The 16,363-nt window shown below is 40.1% G+C and overlaps 1 protein-coding gene across 1 annotated transcript in view; it reads right to left on the bottom strand.

Annotated features, from left to right (window-relative positions):
• Positions 1-6,508: 6,508 nt before the first annotated feature.
• LOC124619868 (odorant receptor coreceptor-like) overlaps positions 6,509-16,363 on the bottom strand; it is a 99,623-nt gene continuing 89,768 nt past the window's right edge. The window contains exons 7-8 of the mRNA XM_047146488.1: positions 14,449-14,604; positions 6,509-7,149 (exon numbers count right to left, since the gene is read on the bottom strand). Coding sequence (XP_047002444.1) covers positions 7,102-7,149; positions 14,449-14,604 — 204 coding nt within the window. The 3' untranslated portion in view covers positions 6,509-7,101. The remainder of the gene's footprint in view (positions 7,150-14,448; positions 14,605-16,363) is intronic.

Below are 16,363 nucleotides of genomic sequence, written 5' to 3'. Positions count from 1 at the left end.
AGACTGATGATAGAATGACGTTTTGAGAGAAAGAAGGGAGTATTGCCTATGTGACGAAACACGGAAATAATATCTCTCATGCCTGAGCATCTGGTGTGTGTCACCATGCACTTTACGTTGCAAAGAAGTAGTATACTCTGAAGTTGGATAGCGAAGAATTAAAGATGATATTAAATAGTTCTGATTGAAAGAAGAGGAAGATTGACAATATCAAGAGAAGCTGAAATAGTATTGTAATTACCTGAGTGCCTGGTGCTCTAGTTTTGTACAGAGCACAACGCTGTCTGAGGTTTCCAATTAATCCTTTGACCAGTTGTGTTGTTCTGTCTATCGTAGTGTCTTGTCTCATGAGGATTTATTCAATTATGTGTGTGCTGAGGTAGTTGTACCTGTCTGTTTGTCATTTCTCCTTGTATCCTATTCTCATTAAGTCCGTTATTTCCCAAGGGGTTTCCTCTCCAACCTTCTAGATTCTGATTTTTCCCAGCCAATGGATCCAAATGATCCAGCACTTGCAAAATTGCGTTTACATCTGACTTGGATATTCCTATTAATTTTTCTTGTACCCTCGGAGGTAACTCGATCATAATTATTGATATTAAATCCGTTTCTTTCATGTGATCATCTAAATACAAGTTATTTTTGACATAAGCTTGGAAGAACTCTTTGTAGCTTCAGCAACCACTATTACTAAAGTTTCGACCTTCAAATAGGTCTCTACGAACGCAATTCTGAGCGCTGCTGGACCAATACTGGTTCATGAATGCTTGCATGGACCCCTCATATGTTTTGCTTTTAGATCCAGTCTTCATACCCCAGGATGACTCTTCGCCTTCCAACCTACTTATAACACTGCCTATTTTCTTTTTGTCATCCCAATTTTCCGGAATGATGCCCTCAAATTCACGCTTGAAGGCTACAGGATCGATCTGTCTTCGTGACGAAAACCTGTGGAATTTGCACACACAGATACTGGTCATTTGAGGCTAACTGTTGTCTACTTCTATCTTTAGACTCTCCCTCTTCGAACCACGTCTCCAGTCTCCCTTTTTTTCCGCCTCTACCTGACTAGCATATTCATATAGCTTTTTCAAGTCGGTTTCTTGTACGTGCTCTTATCTTTTGCAGCTCTGAATGAAGTGCCCCTGCATTGCTTTTGCACTCTTTTTCTATTATTTTCTTAATGTTATCCATCTGTAAGATATGCACCTTTGTGCATTTACCGTTTAAACCATCTACTTGCTTTGTTACCTCCATTACATCTGTCTCTAATCGACCTATCTTTGATTCATGCTTTTTAATCTCGGCAGAATTCTCACTCACCTGCCCCACTATCTCTCTTAGTCTATCTGTCATTTCAGATTGGTATTCAGTTTTCATATTTGCAATCTTCCTATTGACAACTTTTCTAAATCTGCCCAGGGATTTGTCAACATATAATTTAATATCTTCAAATTTCTTATAAAACTGCTTTGCGAATTCGTCAAACTTTCTGTTACTTGACCTATTGTTATCGTCCAATTTCTGATCAAGAGCTTGAAACTTATCAACCATTAAGGATAACAAGTCACTTTCACTAGGACTTCTCTTACTCATACCAGGTTCTTTTACCTTAGTGCTTTCATTCAGTTCCTGTTGGCTACCCACAGGAACAGTGTCTGCTGACGCTACACTATGCAAAACCCTAGACTCAACTATGTCATTTTCATAATCTGTTCCTTGTATTTGCTCAAGTGACAAGTACTCCTCCTCCACTACATTACTAGTGTGTTCAGGCTGTAAATGCTGACCCACTTCCCGACTATCATCAGCCATATTTGGTTCTGTTGCATTAAAATCTCTATTCTGAGCTTCTAATTCTACGGTCTCGTGATTTGCCTCATTCTCCTCAGAAGTGTCACTGTTATTACTTTCACTTCTCTCAGGAGAATAAATCACGTCTCTGTGACGCAAGTTAATTATTTTCTTATCAGCCATGGTGAAATTAATTCTTAACTCTCTTTTAATTCTAGGTTAACATAAGATATGTAATACGATGTCAGCTCCGTTGCGTCTGAGCTCCTCTCCCCTTGAATTATGTGCACTGTTAGAACGCTGCCGTCGGTGACGCCTTCTTGCCCCTCCTCGCCAATCGTTGATCTTCTTGCGCTGCGCACTCTTCGCTGATGTCCCGGGTGTGTGGGGCCGACTGCCTTCACGTGTGTGGCCCTGACTGACTTCCGAAACCGGTTTCAACCAGCTGCTGCCACCGCTCACTTTCTGCTGCGTCACGAGTCACTACTGCCCGTACACTGTCCAAGGTCACTGTTTAAGTTATTGTTCAGTTAATCCTTTTTTCTACCTTACCATTCATGTTCAAATTCTTTATTCACTGTTTAAGTCACTGTTCATCACGTTCGTATTCTCGCATGTACTGATTTTTGGTGTGTATTCTGTTACAATGGCTGCTGTGTGCAAACACTGTTACTCCCCTTAGCAGGATACTCTTCAGCTATATTCACGCGTGGGATGCCATGTACAACACCCTCAGTGGCATTGTAGTGAGAAGGAAACGACTCTGCCTTACTTCTATCCCTCGTCGCACAGTAGTAGCGCTGAGGCGCTGAGGACAAGAGAGACTCTCAGCCAATAAGGACACATCCAAACCTTCAGCCAGTGGGCGTTCAGATCGCTGTTGCTAGGCGGATCTGACGTCACGTTTGCGGACATTGTGAAGGAAATTTGTCTCCGAACACTGTCTCAGATTGTAAGATCCTACTCCCAAATAGTCGGATCTTATCCCTTCTAAGTTTGCACAACATTTCCTCCTATGATTTCATCACTAATGCACCTTGCTGACGCTTAATTGTTAAATGTACATGTAGCCTGGCTGCTACTGAGCATTCCCGATCGCATAAATGTACGTAATACTTGGCCTAAACACGTGAACGGAATGCACGTATGCATTACAATTTCAAGCCACTTGAAATCAGTTTCGCGTTTTTTGTTTTTGTTTTTACTTTTTGGTGGAGCTCACATGTTTTCAACTATTACTTCGCTTTCCGTTTCATGTCTGGAGCAACGATCAGTCGCACTTCTTTAAAAATGTTCCCAATCTCTTTTATGAAATCGGTTTTGATGCAGATTCAACAGATGTTGCGTTCATAATTCTCAAAGCTTTTTCATACTTAATTTTTAATTGAAATGTATGGTACTGTTTCTTGTGATATACGAGTACATTAGCTGTTTCATAATTCTTTGATCGACGGTCCACCAGTACTATGTTGTGCTCTTAACCGATATATCGATCTATGCTTGCAGTCTGTCAAACCTTTCATTTGATCGTTTGCATAACAAGAGTGTCCACGTTCATGCTGCCACGCACTTGTAATTTCTGTAAATGAGGAGACCACCGACCTCTGCAGCTGAGCAGACCTGAGCAACGGCGCTCGACTCTGACATAAGCATTTTTGAATATTCTGTATGATTTTCTTAACACTAATTATCAACAGGTGTTATATCTGTTGCAAAAATTAATTCTAGACCGTTACCCATCGTCATACAATGCTGATTTCACTCCACATCACAGGTGACTGCAGTTTACCTATATGAGTTCTGACAAACCCATCATATATGTAACAAAAATTAATCTATTGTAACTAATAAGGAAATGAGAATTATACGTGCTGTGTTTGATAAGAGATGGTAAATTATGTAGACATGTTACATACCTGATATTGTGTCTAATATGGCTCAAACTGAAGAAAAGGAATAACGCTCGTTTTTTGAGTGAATTTCTGTCAGAAAACCCATATTTTAATTTTTATCTCTGTTTATGATAAATCTAGATGAAAAATACAGCATGTCTCACACCTTTTGGGTCAAATTAAAAGAGGTGATAGTGGATCCACAACCGATTACATTCCATTGAGATGGGTAACCAATGGTCGGAAATGTATATTTATAGTGTTACGAGCATACACAGCGTACACTGCATAACAGCAACGCAGCTCATAGTAACTGTTCGAAGCGACAGCCGCCAGTGTCAGTGCGTGTCTTGCAGTGGTGCATGCAGTTCTACTGTAGTCTCGCTAAGATCCCAGCAGGCTGTTATACGCTGGAATAACGAAAGGATGACGAAGAACATACACACATGACCACCAACAGACATCTGTACACAGTTTAGCTCATAGCACACGTGTCATGTAACGACCGGATCCATCGCACCAGCACGTTAATCTGAGACGCATGTACATCCATATCCCTGGTTGCACTTATCCGCTGCATCAAACAGCTTGTAATATATGGTGAGTTGTGTTACTGGGTATAGAGAATGATGTGTAGTCAGAGACGGAACGTCACGAGAGTTTCCAGACAAGTATTTCATGCAGAGAGCGGCAGGATGTAGTGCCTGTAAAGCAGTACGAATGCACGGAGAATGCTTTCCCTACAAGTGTCATCCTAAATGGAAGAAACTTTTCTTGATGGGGACCAACGAAATAAGGAGTCGTTCACGGTATAGAACGTCATCTAAGATGGTGCTGGATCGTGTCGACGACCGCACAGCAATAAGCATTATGTCAAATTGCCCTTGAAACACACAACTCGACAGTACAGAGAGTGCTTCTGGAACTGGTATGCCGGCCGTGGTGGCCTAGCGGTTCTAGGCGCTACAGTCTGGAACCGCGCGACCGCTACGGTCGCATGTTCGAATCCTGCCTCGGGCATGGATGTGTGTGATGTCCTTAGGTTAGTTAGGTTTAAGTAGTTCTACGTTCTAGGGGACTGATGACCTCCCATCGTGCTCAGAGCCATTTTAACCTTTTTTTTTGGGACTGTTATGACACCCCTATCATAAACAACGTGTGCAGGCAGTGGACCATTGGATATTGAGCCCCAGGTTCACTACTGTCAATGGATTATCCATCGTAATGCTGCAGTGTATCAAAACTCATTGTCCCAGTGCTTGCATCCAGTCTTTATATCACGGATGTAATACCTGTTCCAGCAGTGCTCTCCGTACTGTCAGAGTGTGTGTTTAGTGGGCAAGTTGCTGTGTGGTCGGCTACAATATCCAACACCATGACACCATCTACTCAAAGTCTAGTGATCACACATGTCTTTGGAAGGAAGGTTGGTTGATTTCTGTGGCGTGAACACACCGCTCTTTTGTAAGTTGGTACCCATGGACATAAATTTATTCCATTAAGGATGCCACCCATTAAAAAAGCGTTCTCCGGAAATTCGTGCTGTTTTATGGACATTACATCCTGCCACCCTGTATGTTAAATAGTTGACTGCCAGCTCTCGTGACGAGCAATGGTTCATCTTCGAATAAACGTCATGCACTGTATGCAATAACACATCTCACCATGGGCACGTCACAAGCTGTCCAAAGCACTGCACTTCTGACACCAGAGATTGTCTGTACATGCAGCACAGTTGATGCGCCAGTGCGATGCACGTGGCCATCGCATCACGCATGTGCTCTGACCTAAACTGTGAATAGTTTGTATGTTTGGTGGTCAGGGGTATGCGCTGTTTATCACCCGCTGCCTGTTCCACTGTACAAGAGCCACACGGGATCTTTGCGTGAGGACAGAAGAACTGCATGCGCCGTTACAACACATGTGCTGAAACTGATGGCTGTCGCTTAGCACAATTACTATGCGCTACATTGTTGTTATGCAGAACACGCTGTGTACATCCATAAAACAATAGATATGCATTCCGCCCATCTCAGTATACTGTAATCAGTTGTGGTCTCACTATCACGTGTTATAATTTGACCTAAAAGGTTTGAGACACACTGTATATCATGCTATTCAGTTAAATATCTTATCAGATACAGTAGCCATATCTGGTGTAATAAATGGAATGAATTAGGGTATATAAAATTTAAGCGGTATCACGTTTTGCCCAATCACAATTCTCAAACTGACCACAGGTTTTTAGAGTGCCTTTACGACTAGTCTTTGCAAAATTAAAGTTATCGACAAACTCTTTAATTTTAAATATTTCATCTATACCGTAATTACAGAACTGTTACAAAGCATGTAATTAAGATAACTTTCGAAAAATGATACGTTTTACACCTCATTCATGCCGCACAGATACTTCTTTCCCTCAAACTGCACCTGTGTTTTCTATTTTTCTCATACTGCTCTTGTTTCATTTGCTTATGAAGCTGTTTTCAGCAACTTATGATAAAGAATGTTCTTACTGCTCAAGATGGTTCCCACTTTTTAGCAATGCATTTTTATTCCAATCATTTACTGTCAACTTTTTCCATTGTAATATGGTAATTTTTCTTCACAAGTCTAGAGCGAGAGAGAGTGAGAGAGAGAGAGAGAGAGATTCACGCATGTATCCACTAGTGCAGTGTCTGTTTCACTTTAAAGAAATCATATTGGATGTTGGAGGCAATGTGTAGGATTGTAGTGGAAAGAATAGAGCACAAGAAAAGCATTTTATGCAAGAGAAAATTTTATTTAAGAACATGGTGCAGTTAATGCCCTCGGATTTGACACAGTATCACGAGCCCAACAATAAAATGTTAAGTGTCAGTGCGTGTGCATCTTATACATCTTTTTCTGTTTTGCATCTTGTCAACATCGAACTGTTTTTGTAACAATACCAGAGAAGGAAAGTTGCTACTCGCCATACAGCGGAGATGCTGAGTCGCGATAGGCACAATAAAAAGATTCACACAATCATAGCTTTAGCTCTCGTATTGTTACATTCCATACTGGATTTTCCGTTGTTTGTTTTTGTAATAGTTTATTCATGTGTTGTTTTCAGTACTTGCTGCGTTCTCTAGTACAAATAATAATACACTTATTCTATTGCCCCATTCTCTATACATGTGAAATCGTGACTTAGATCACTTGTACTTTTCACAAAATGTGTTGGATCAAAACGTTGCTTTTTCGTATTGACAACGCAGACTTTTAGAGTTATCAACGTTACAGTTTTCCTTAGATGAAACTGATTCGATAAGGAGATGCATTCATCTGTGTGCAATATAAAAAGTGGCACTTCTTTGTGTGCAGTAATTCATATTGATCATTGTTGAAATAACAGTGGTCTGAAGTTGAAGCATCAGAAGCGCTCATTTCTTCTTTAGAAATTGATCATCATGTTGAAGATCGTGTACGATGTATTCAAAATCTGAAAAAAAAGCAGAATCAGTTACAGTGAAAGGTAAAAAAAGTCTTTCAAACATTTCGAAACTTTGTATAGCAGTGCTGAAAAAAGTGGTTACAGACAAAATTCCCGCCGTGAATAACGTAGGTGTCGCGATATGTAACATATTAGAAGTATAAAAAGGTGTCTATCGTTGCAACATACAAGTATGAAGACAGAGTGGGGAGGAGAGGGTGGGCATTGTTGATAAGTGAAGTGTTTGTAATATGTGGCTGGGTTAGAGATAAATCTTTGACCTGACTGTGAGTGCAGAGCGAGAGACTGGTCATAGGACTGTTCCATGTCCGAGGAGACAATAATAGTGGATTTTTTGGGCATTGAGTTGGAGTTAGGAGATGAGGAAGGTAAAGGAACTTGTCATCAGGGGAGGAGTTGGGACGAAAGCCACACTGGTGAACAGGAACAAGGTGGTGGTGGTTCAGGTGTTGGATGCTTTGGGAGACGATGGATTAAAAAATCTTGAACAATGAGGTCTAGCTGGTGGGGCGATAAGAGAAGGTACCTGTAGGGGTCTGTGAGTTTGAGGAATCGTAGGGTTTTGCAAGTTTGCTACAGTTCAGGATAGCAACCTATGGAGAGGATCGTGTTATAAAGCATTGAGAGTGTGGAAAGAAAGGAGAGGGGTCATTCTGTTAGATGCCGATAGGTAATGCGGTCGTGACCGTGGGAGAGACTTGTTTTGTGTCATATGCTGTGATACGTGTATTTGGTTCAAATGGTTCAAATGGCTCTGAGCACTATGGGACTCAACATCTATGGTCATCAGTTCCCTAGAACTTAGAACTACTTATACCTAACTAACCTAAGGACATCACACAACACCCAGTCATCACGAGGCAGTGAAAATTCCTGACCCTGCCGGGAATCGAACCCGGGAACCCGGGCGATACGTGTATTTAATTCTGTGTATGGTATGTTGGCGTAGTAGTTGAAGCTTGGATCTAGGGGTAGGACAGCAGTATTTGTGTTTTCAGAAGTTGAAGGGAATCAGGAATGAAGAAGATGTCGGAGAGATAGGACGCAAAGTGGTGATGTTTGCTCAGGTTGTCAGGTAATGGATTGTTGTTGTGGAGGAACGGTCAGTGAGGTATGTAATTACTACTGCTGGTGTATTGATGGAATGCTTTCCAATATTTGGATGGGTTAATACGTAGTGTGGCGTTGAGTCTCATGCATATCTGGCACCAGTCGCGGCGTTTACTCACATATTCTTACATTAAGATCGTTATTGTGAATTAAAACTGTCAAAATAGAAGCTTTGTTTCACGTTACCTGAGAAGAATCTGACAAATAACGCACATGTGTCGTTCAACTTAACAACAAAGTAAACAAAATTATTAATGATGACTAACATCATCACAAGCTGCAAAAGCGTGATAATACTGTGATGAACACTCGTGTCCCGTGATGTAGCACCACAGTTCGGATGCTGTGCCTACAGCTGAAATATAAACAGCTTAGGATGTTCGGCCGATAGATATCGATGGCTGCATGTGCCGCGTGTCAGAATGCCAGAGGTATGTCGTAAGGTAAACATAAGCCAAATTAGGATGCGTCAAAAACGTAAGAAAAACAAAGTTTAAGCGCAAAATTGAGTCTGTAATAAGACGTTAGTTAAAATCACAAATGCAGTCTCTAAAATATGTGTGTACGACGTAAAAAGGACACTAGAAAATAGTTGAAAGCACAGTACTGAGACACGAGACAAGTCACAGGCTAAAGTTGCCCTCTACCAAAACTACGATTCGGTCGTTTTGGTACTCTGATAAATGACGCAGTAAATGGCAGGATTACCGGTAGTATCGGTAGGAAGAGAAAAATAAATAAATGTATGAGAGAGAAACCGGGAGCCAACGACTGATTTTCTTTTTCTTTCCTCGCATAACTAAAACTTCACATCGTTCAGTGTGACTCCACAGTGTATTCAAGCTGTATATTCTTACAAAATATAAATTGCATTTTATAAGTAATAAAAATTAGCTGATTGTATAACTTCTGCGCTCTATGTAACCAAAGGAATTACTTTCGATACAAGAAAAGTTAACAAGCACAAACATAAAAAATTTATATTTTCACAGCTGTTTTTTGCGCTCAATAGAAAGATCATGATCAAAGGCAAGAAGAGTGAAAGTTGCTTATGAATAAATGAAATGCTTTACACAAGCTCGACGAAGTACTGAACAGATGTTTGATGTGTTTTTGTTTTGCTTCTTTTTTAAAATTTTCTCTCTTTTTGAGGAAATAGCATTTTCTTTCGTTGTATGATAAATTTTTATATTTTTCTTGTTTAGTCTACTGTATTCCTATATTTAACGCTAAAAAATCAACAATTTTCGAGTAAAAACTGAATTAAATATTAACTTTTGCAATTTTCCTGTATATAAATTCATTTTTAAGTATCACACAGGAGAATAACTATAGAGAACTAAAATATTTTGTTGATTCCGTGCCACTGTATTTATATTCACTTAGTTTCTAGACGGTTCACCACTTCTAGTTTCTTGGTGGATCTCGTAAGACAGTGATCGCATACAAAAAAAAAAAAAAGATCGAAATGACCTAAAGCCCAAGAAGTATGCAACACAGCCAACCTACAACTAACGCGGTTACGGTCGTACTGAGCGAAGCTACTGGGAAACAATAGTAGTCTACGCATACTTATTACAGTCTAATGTAACCTACGGTAGTTTCACTACTCTGCCATAGGCACAACGATCTCAGAAAAAGAGAACAAAGAAGCCGTGAAAAATCCAAACGGGAAGGGATTTACATACTTGCGAACAAGCTGTCGACGGTGTTTGGCAAAGAACAGAGAGCAAAACAAAATGTAAAAAAACTGCAACAGCACGTCATGCAGTGAAGAAAGAGGATTCGTGCGAATTCTATTTGTTCATTCAGAATTTTGAGGTACTACTTCCATGTTGTTATCTATGCTGGTTACTGTATACTTGTGTTCAATGAGGTGTGAATGAAATGCAGTTTTGTTCTGCAGATGAATGTTCCCTGGATCTAATACTAAAAATTCTAAGCGTCTGTCCAATGTAAAATTCATCACAATGATTGTAACGTATTTTCTAGGCGCCTAAATTTGAAAATCGACTTTATTTGTTATATGTATAATGTCGAAGCCGAAGATTTAGAGCATTATTTATTTTTAAAACGCTTATGAGCGTTGCGTTCTCAAAGCGTTTTTCTCACCGTTCAGAAACTTTCTAAATATGTAATCTGGGTCTAATTTTTAATATGTCCTGTGCTCTTGGGTGTTTGTGGTATTCCTCTTTTTCTTTATCTTCGTGTATGTTAGCATGATAAAGCTCTCTGTGTATCCGTTTGATACGGCAATTTATTTAATATTTGTAATTCTTTGCATTTTTCATGTCTAATGGCAAAAGAATAAGTTGGCATATCATGGATGTAAAGAAGGTACTTTTAACGTTCTTTCTATTAATGTGTCAAATTCTTTAGGTATTCCATGGCTGTCTAATGGCATTAAAATAAGTTGGTACAGTAAGGAAGTAAAAAAAGCTCTTTCATATCGCATTAGACGAGAGCATTTGGTGAGATTAATATTATCAGTGTATGTAGATTTTCCTATAAATGCTGAGCTCATGTCTATTGTTATTTTTAGTAAGGTCTGAACAGTTAACAGTTTTTTTTTTTTTTTTTTTTTTGTGCATGGAAGTGAACCGTCGCGCAAAGGCGTTGATATCGTTTATATTACCTTTTATCATTGCTAAGATGGCTACATTTCCATTTATAGTAACTGACCTGATCTTTCCAGCTTGGAAATTTATCAAAAAACTTATTTGTGGGACATAAATTTGATGTTGCAGCTAAGCTATTGTTCATTCAAAGGCCTTTTTTGGCAATATATTTTATTACTGAAAGAGCAAAAGTTGTAGGAAAACTCAAGAGAAGCTTTTAAACGAGCTCAGTGTCTTCTGTTGCACTAATCTTCTTATGATACTGTAGAATACGCTTTATAATCCCAATGATTTCGTTGAATGGAACTTTAATTTAGGGATTTGTAATATCAAGTGATTCTAAAGTTGTATCATCAGGAATGGTTACATCTCTAACGGCGGTCCTGCGTCAGACGCTATGTTCAACACAGATTATCACGTTTTTATATCTTCTGATGATGCCAATCACGTCTAAAAATTTTATTTACTTCTCTTACTAAGTTTAAGGAGAGGGGCTTGTCACTTCTCAGTTGTATCTCAAGTCATGCAGGAAGTTACCCTGTAGTAACTTACCATAACGATCTTACTCATAACGGGAGTTAGAGGTATAGGTGCAGATATTTTTACAGGTGCCTGAGGAGAGTGTACTGAACAACATTATATCAGAATTTACTTTATTTTCAGACTAATAATTATAGCTATTAGGTGCAGTACGTAGGTTCGTTAGTACCACCAAGTACGGGACCGATGGATGTTGCAGTCTGGTCCCTTCAACCCCATAAACCAACCAACCACCAATACAGGTGGCGAGAGCAAGCCATTAATGCTTATTTTTCGGAGGGTTGGAGGGGGCGACGGAGAGGAGCAGATCAGGTGTAGAAGTGTGGATGTAGAGATGCAAAACTCATAGACGGAATCCACTTAGTGGTGCATTTACGAGCCTGCCAGCAGGAAGACTGTTAGAAGGATAGAGAACACAGATCACAGTTTCTGCACTTATACCCCAACACCTCGAATATATTCAACTTCATCCTTTCTTAGATCGATTTGATGATGATTGTAATGGTCAAAAACAGTAATTAAATACTGAAATTTACGATCAAATAGTGTTCTAGTTTCTGGAAATGTAAAATGGTGCAATATATTACAGTTTTCAGAAAAAAATATTTGTAAGATATTGACAGCGACAAGTAATATGCAATGCGTACTAAATCAAGAGGGAACACTAAGAATCGAACTTCTAGAACGAAGTGCAGGGAAGCATCTTTCGTCCCTTCTGTGCATCGAAGAAGAAAAGACGGAGGTAAATGGATAGTTCAGGAGTGGGATTCAAGCAGAGGATGAAAAGTTATCGCTGATGACATAGCTTTCCTTGAAAGTGAAGAAGAGTTACAGGACTGATTGAATGGAGTGAACTCTAATGAGTACAGAACGGTTGAAAGGGAAACAAAAGAAAGACAAAACTGATGAGTAACACAAATGAGATTAGCGAGAAACTTAAGACCAGAATTATTGACCACGAATTAGGTAAAGTGAAAAATGCTTCTGCATTGGAAGCAAAATAATACATGACAGATAAAAAGAAAAAACAGAAAGCAGACTAACTCAGGGAAAGAGGGCATTTCTGTCCAGAAGAAGTCTAGTGATATTAAACATATACCTTAATTTGAGGAAGACATTTCTGAGAACGTTCATCTTAAGCACTGTATCGTGTAGAAATGAATCACGTGATATGTGTTGTCTTCCGTCCAAATACTAGTTTGATGCAGCTCTCCATGCTACTCCATCCTGCGCAAGATTTTTCGTCTCTACAACTTACACCCTTCTGAATCTCTGTTCATCTCTTGGTCTCCCTCTAAGCTTTATGCCCCCCCCCCCTCTCGAACCCCCCCTCCCCCCCACACACACACTTCGTTCTAATACTAATCTGGTGATTCCTTGATATCTCAGAATCTGTCCTGTCAACCGATCCCCAACGCTCTTCTGTACTTCCTCATTTGTTACATGATTTATGCATCTGACATTCAGCAATCTTCTGTAGCATTACATTTCGAAAGATTTTATTCTCTTCTCGTTTAAACTGTTTATCGCCCATATTTCACTTCCATATGTGGCTACATTCCATACAAAAATTTTCAGAAATGACTTCGTAACACTGAAATTTATATTCGAAGCTAAGGAATACGGCTTTTTCAGAAACGCTTCTTTGCCATTGCCAGTCTACATTTTCGGTTGTGTCTACTTCGGAAGTCAATAATTTTGCTGTCCAAATGGCAAAACTCAAGTACTACCTAAAGTGTCTCGTTTCCTAATCTAATTCGGTCAGCATCACATGATGTAGTCCTATTACATCCCATTATCCTCGTTTTGCTTCTGTTGCTGTTCATCTTATAACCTTTATTCAACACACTGTCCATTCCGTTTATCTGCTCTTCCAAATCCTTTGCAGTCTCTGATAGAATTTCAGTGTCATTGGCAAACCTCAAATTTTTATTTCTTCGCGCTGAATTTTAATTCCTACTTTTGGTTTCTTTTACTGCTTGCTGCTGAGTAACATCGAGGTTAAGCTACAACAGTGTCTCACTCCATTCCCAACCACTGCTTCCATTTAAAGTCCCCCAATTCTTATAACTGCCGTATAACTGCCGTCTGGCTTCTGTACTAGTCGTAAATAGCCTTTCGGTGCCAGTATTGTAACCATGCTACCTTCATAATTTTAAATACAATATTCCAGTAAACATTGTCGGAAGCTTTCTCTAAGTCTACAAATGTTACAAAAGTAGGTTTGCCTTTCCTTAACCTATCTTCTAAAATACTTCGTGTGCTCAGCATTTCTTAGCATTATCATACATTTCTCTGCAATCCAATCTGATCTCCCCCAAGGTCGATTTCTACCAGCTTTTCTACTCTTCTGTAAAATTTTTTTGTTAGAATTTTGCAACTGACAGTTCATCATTATAAATAACAGAACTTGGGAAAGCCGGAAATGAAGAGAATCAAAGCATTTGAGATGTTGTGCTATAGAAGGCTGTTAAAACGTAGGTGAAATAAGATACGACACGGTTCATTGCATGATCTGCGAAGAAACGAACCTATGCAAAAGACTGACAACATGAAGGGATAGGATTACTGTACCTATGTTAAGACATCAGGAAATGACGTCCATGAGAGCAGAGGGAGCTGCAGGAGGTAAAAACTGCAGAAGAAGACATAAATTAGAATACATCCCACAAATAATTAAGGTCGAAGAGAGCAAGTCGAAATGAAGAGGTTGGCATAAGAGACGAATTCGTAACAGGCCACATCAAACGAATCAAAAGAGCGAGTTTAGTCGGTAAGTAGAAGATCGCTGCAGAGACAGTTGGAAAGTCTGTTCTGTACTTGTTTTATTGTCTTATAATGTGTCAATCTAAGACCGAAAAGGATTTTACTGAAATTAACGCTGGACGCCGTAGGCTACGAGCTTAATAAGTACGAACAAGTTGCGGAGCTCCAACAATCTAAATATTTTCAGACTACCTTTCTAAGCAGCTGATTATCACTGCCTACGGTATTAAAGCTTGTGTACACGTCTACAAACCTGCATGAAGAGGTTTCTGGAGAGCGTGAATATCTTGCCTATCTGCAGCTTAAGCGGGCGCGACACCTGCAGCATGAAGATGCGCAGTGAACTGCAGAAACGCTGGTCAGCGTCCGCCCAGCCGCAGCTGAAGGCGGACTCCAGCAACCGCTCGCTCTGAAACCAAACACGCTGTAGAGTAAGATGATACTTGTGTTGCAACAAAAAAACACATTTCAACAGTTCCAGGCCTAATAAACTAATTATTCAGCAGCCACACAAATGAAGAATTTGACCAAAATCATTTGTGAAGTATAAGTGTGCCGAGAAGATGTGATAATTGGTTATACAATACGAAAAAAAAGAATTAGAGCTACACTTTTAAAACCCCACTGCGACGCATCTGGAATGCCCCGGGGAAGTGTGGTAGGTCGGCTGTTGTTTTCTATCTACATAAATGATCTTTTGGATAGGTTGGATAGCAATGTGCGGCTGTTTGCTGATGATGCTGTGGTATACGGGAAGGTGTCGTCGTTGAGTGACTGTAGGAGGATACAAGATGACTTGGACAGGATTTGTGATTGGTGTAAAGAATGGCAGCTAACTCAAAACATAGGTAAATTTTAATTAATGCAGATGAATAGGAAAAAGAATCCTGTAATGTTTGAATACTCCATTAGTAGTGTAGCGCTTGACACAGTCACTTGATTAAATATTTGGGCGTAACATTGCAGAGCGATATGAAGTGGGACAAGCATGTAATGGCAGTTGTGGGGAAGGCGGATAGTCGTCTTCGGTTCATTAGTAGAATTTTGGGAAGATGTGGTTCATCCGTAAAGGAGACCGCTTATAAAACACTAATACGGCTTATTCTCGAGTACTGCTCGAGCGTTTGGGATCCCTTTCAGGTAGGATTGAGGGAGGACATAGAAGCAATTCAGAGGCGGGCTGCTAGATTTGTTACTGGTAGTTTTGATCATCACGCGAGTGTTACGGAAATGCTTCAGGAACTAGGGTGGGAGTCTCTGGAGGAAAGGAGGCGTTCTTTTCGTGAATTTCTACTGAGGAAATTTAGAGAATAAGCATTTGAGGCTGACTGCAGTACAATTTTACTGCCGCCAACATACATTTCGCGGAAAGACCCTAAAGATAAGATAAGAGATATTAGGACTCGTACAGAGGCTTATAGGCAGTCATTTTTCCCTCGCTTTGTTTGGGAGTGGAACAGGGAGAGAAGATGCTAGTTGTGGTACGAGGTACCCTCCACCACGCACCGTATGGTGGATTGAGGAGAATGTATGCAGATGTAGATGTAGATGTAAAATTAGGCTGAGAGATGTCCCCTAACTTCCACTGCACGGATGCAAAAGCGTAGCGCCCTTTGCAGTCATACTCAGGAACGGCGACGCTTCAAACAAATGAAGTGTTGACGCATACGAAGAAAGGACCAGACCTCAGTTCACATGAGGTATAAGGTGAGTTCATGATTTCATGTTGGCATCAAATATCAGCAAAACTCTGCCCAAGGCAGCCGAGGTAGTGACATATGAGGAGAAGTTCACTACTCACCCCTTAATATCTCATCCCTTCTCTAGACGCTTCTGCAATGGAAGTCACAACCGCGATACCATGGCTTGAAATCATCGTTTTCTTACGGATGGCCATGGAAAATTTATCAGGTCATCGCCTCTCAGAATCGACACGAAATGGCCTAAGGAGGTGGCATAAAAGGCATCAATGAAACCATCCCTTCGCTTACTTTTCTGGTGTGGACTATGGTAAAATGGATGCCTAAAAAGCCGCAGAATTCGTGACATTCACGCTCTTCTCAGCAGCATAATGTGTAGCATGAGCGAGTATCCATCCACGGCACATTTTCTCAAATCCAAAATTAACTAGTTTACATGGTATTCCATTCTTAGATGCTAATTGTCTT

The sequence above is a fragment of the Schistocerca americana genome, chromosome 6, assembly GCF_021461395.2.
Source record: "Schistocerca americana isolate TAMUIC-IGC-003095 chromosome 6, iqSchAmer2.1, whole genome shotgun sequence".
NCBI lineage: Eukaryota > Metazoa > Arthropoda > Insecta > Orthoptera > Acrididae > Schistocerca > Schistocerca americana.
This window is presented reverse-complemented; position numbering and strand designations above follow the sequence as displayed.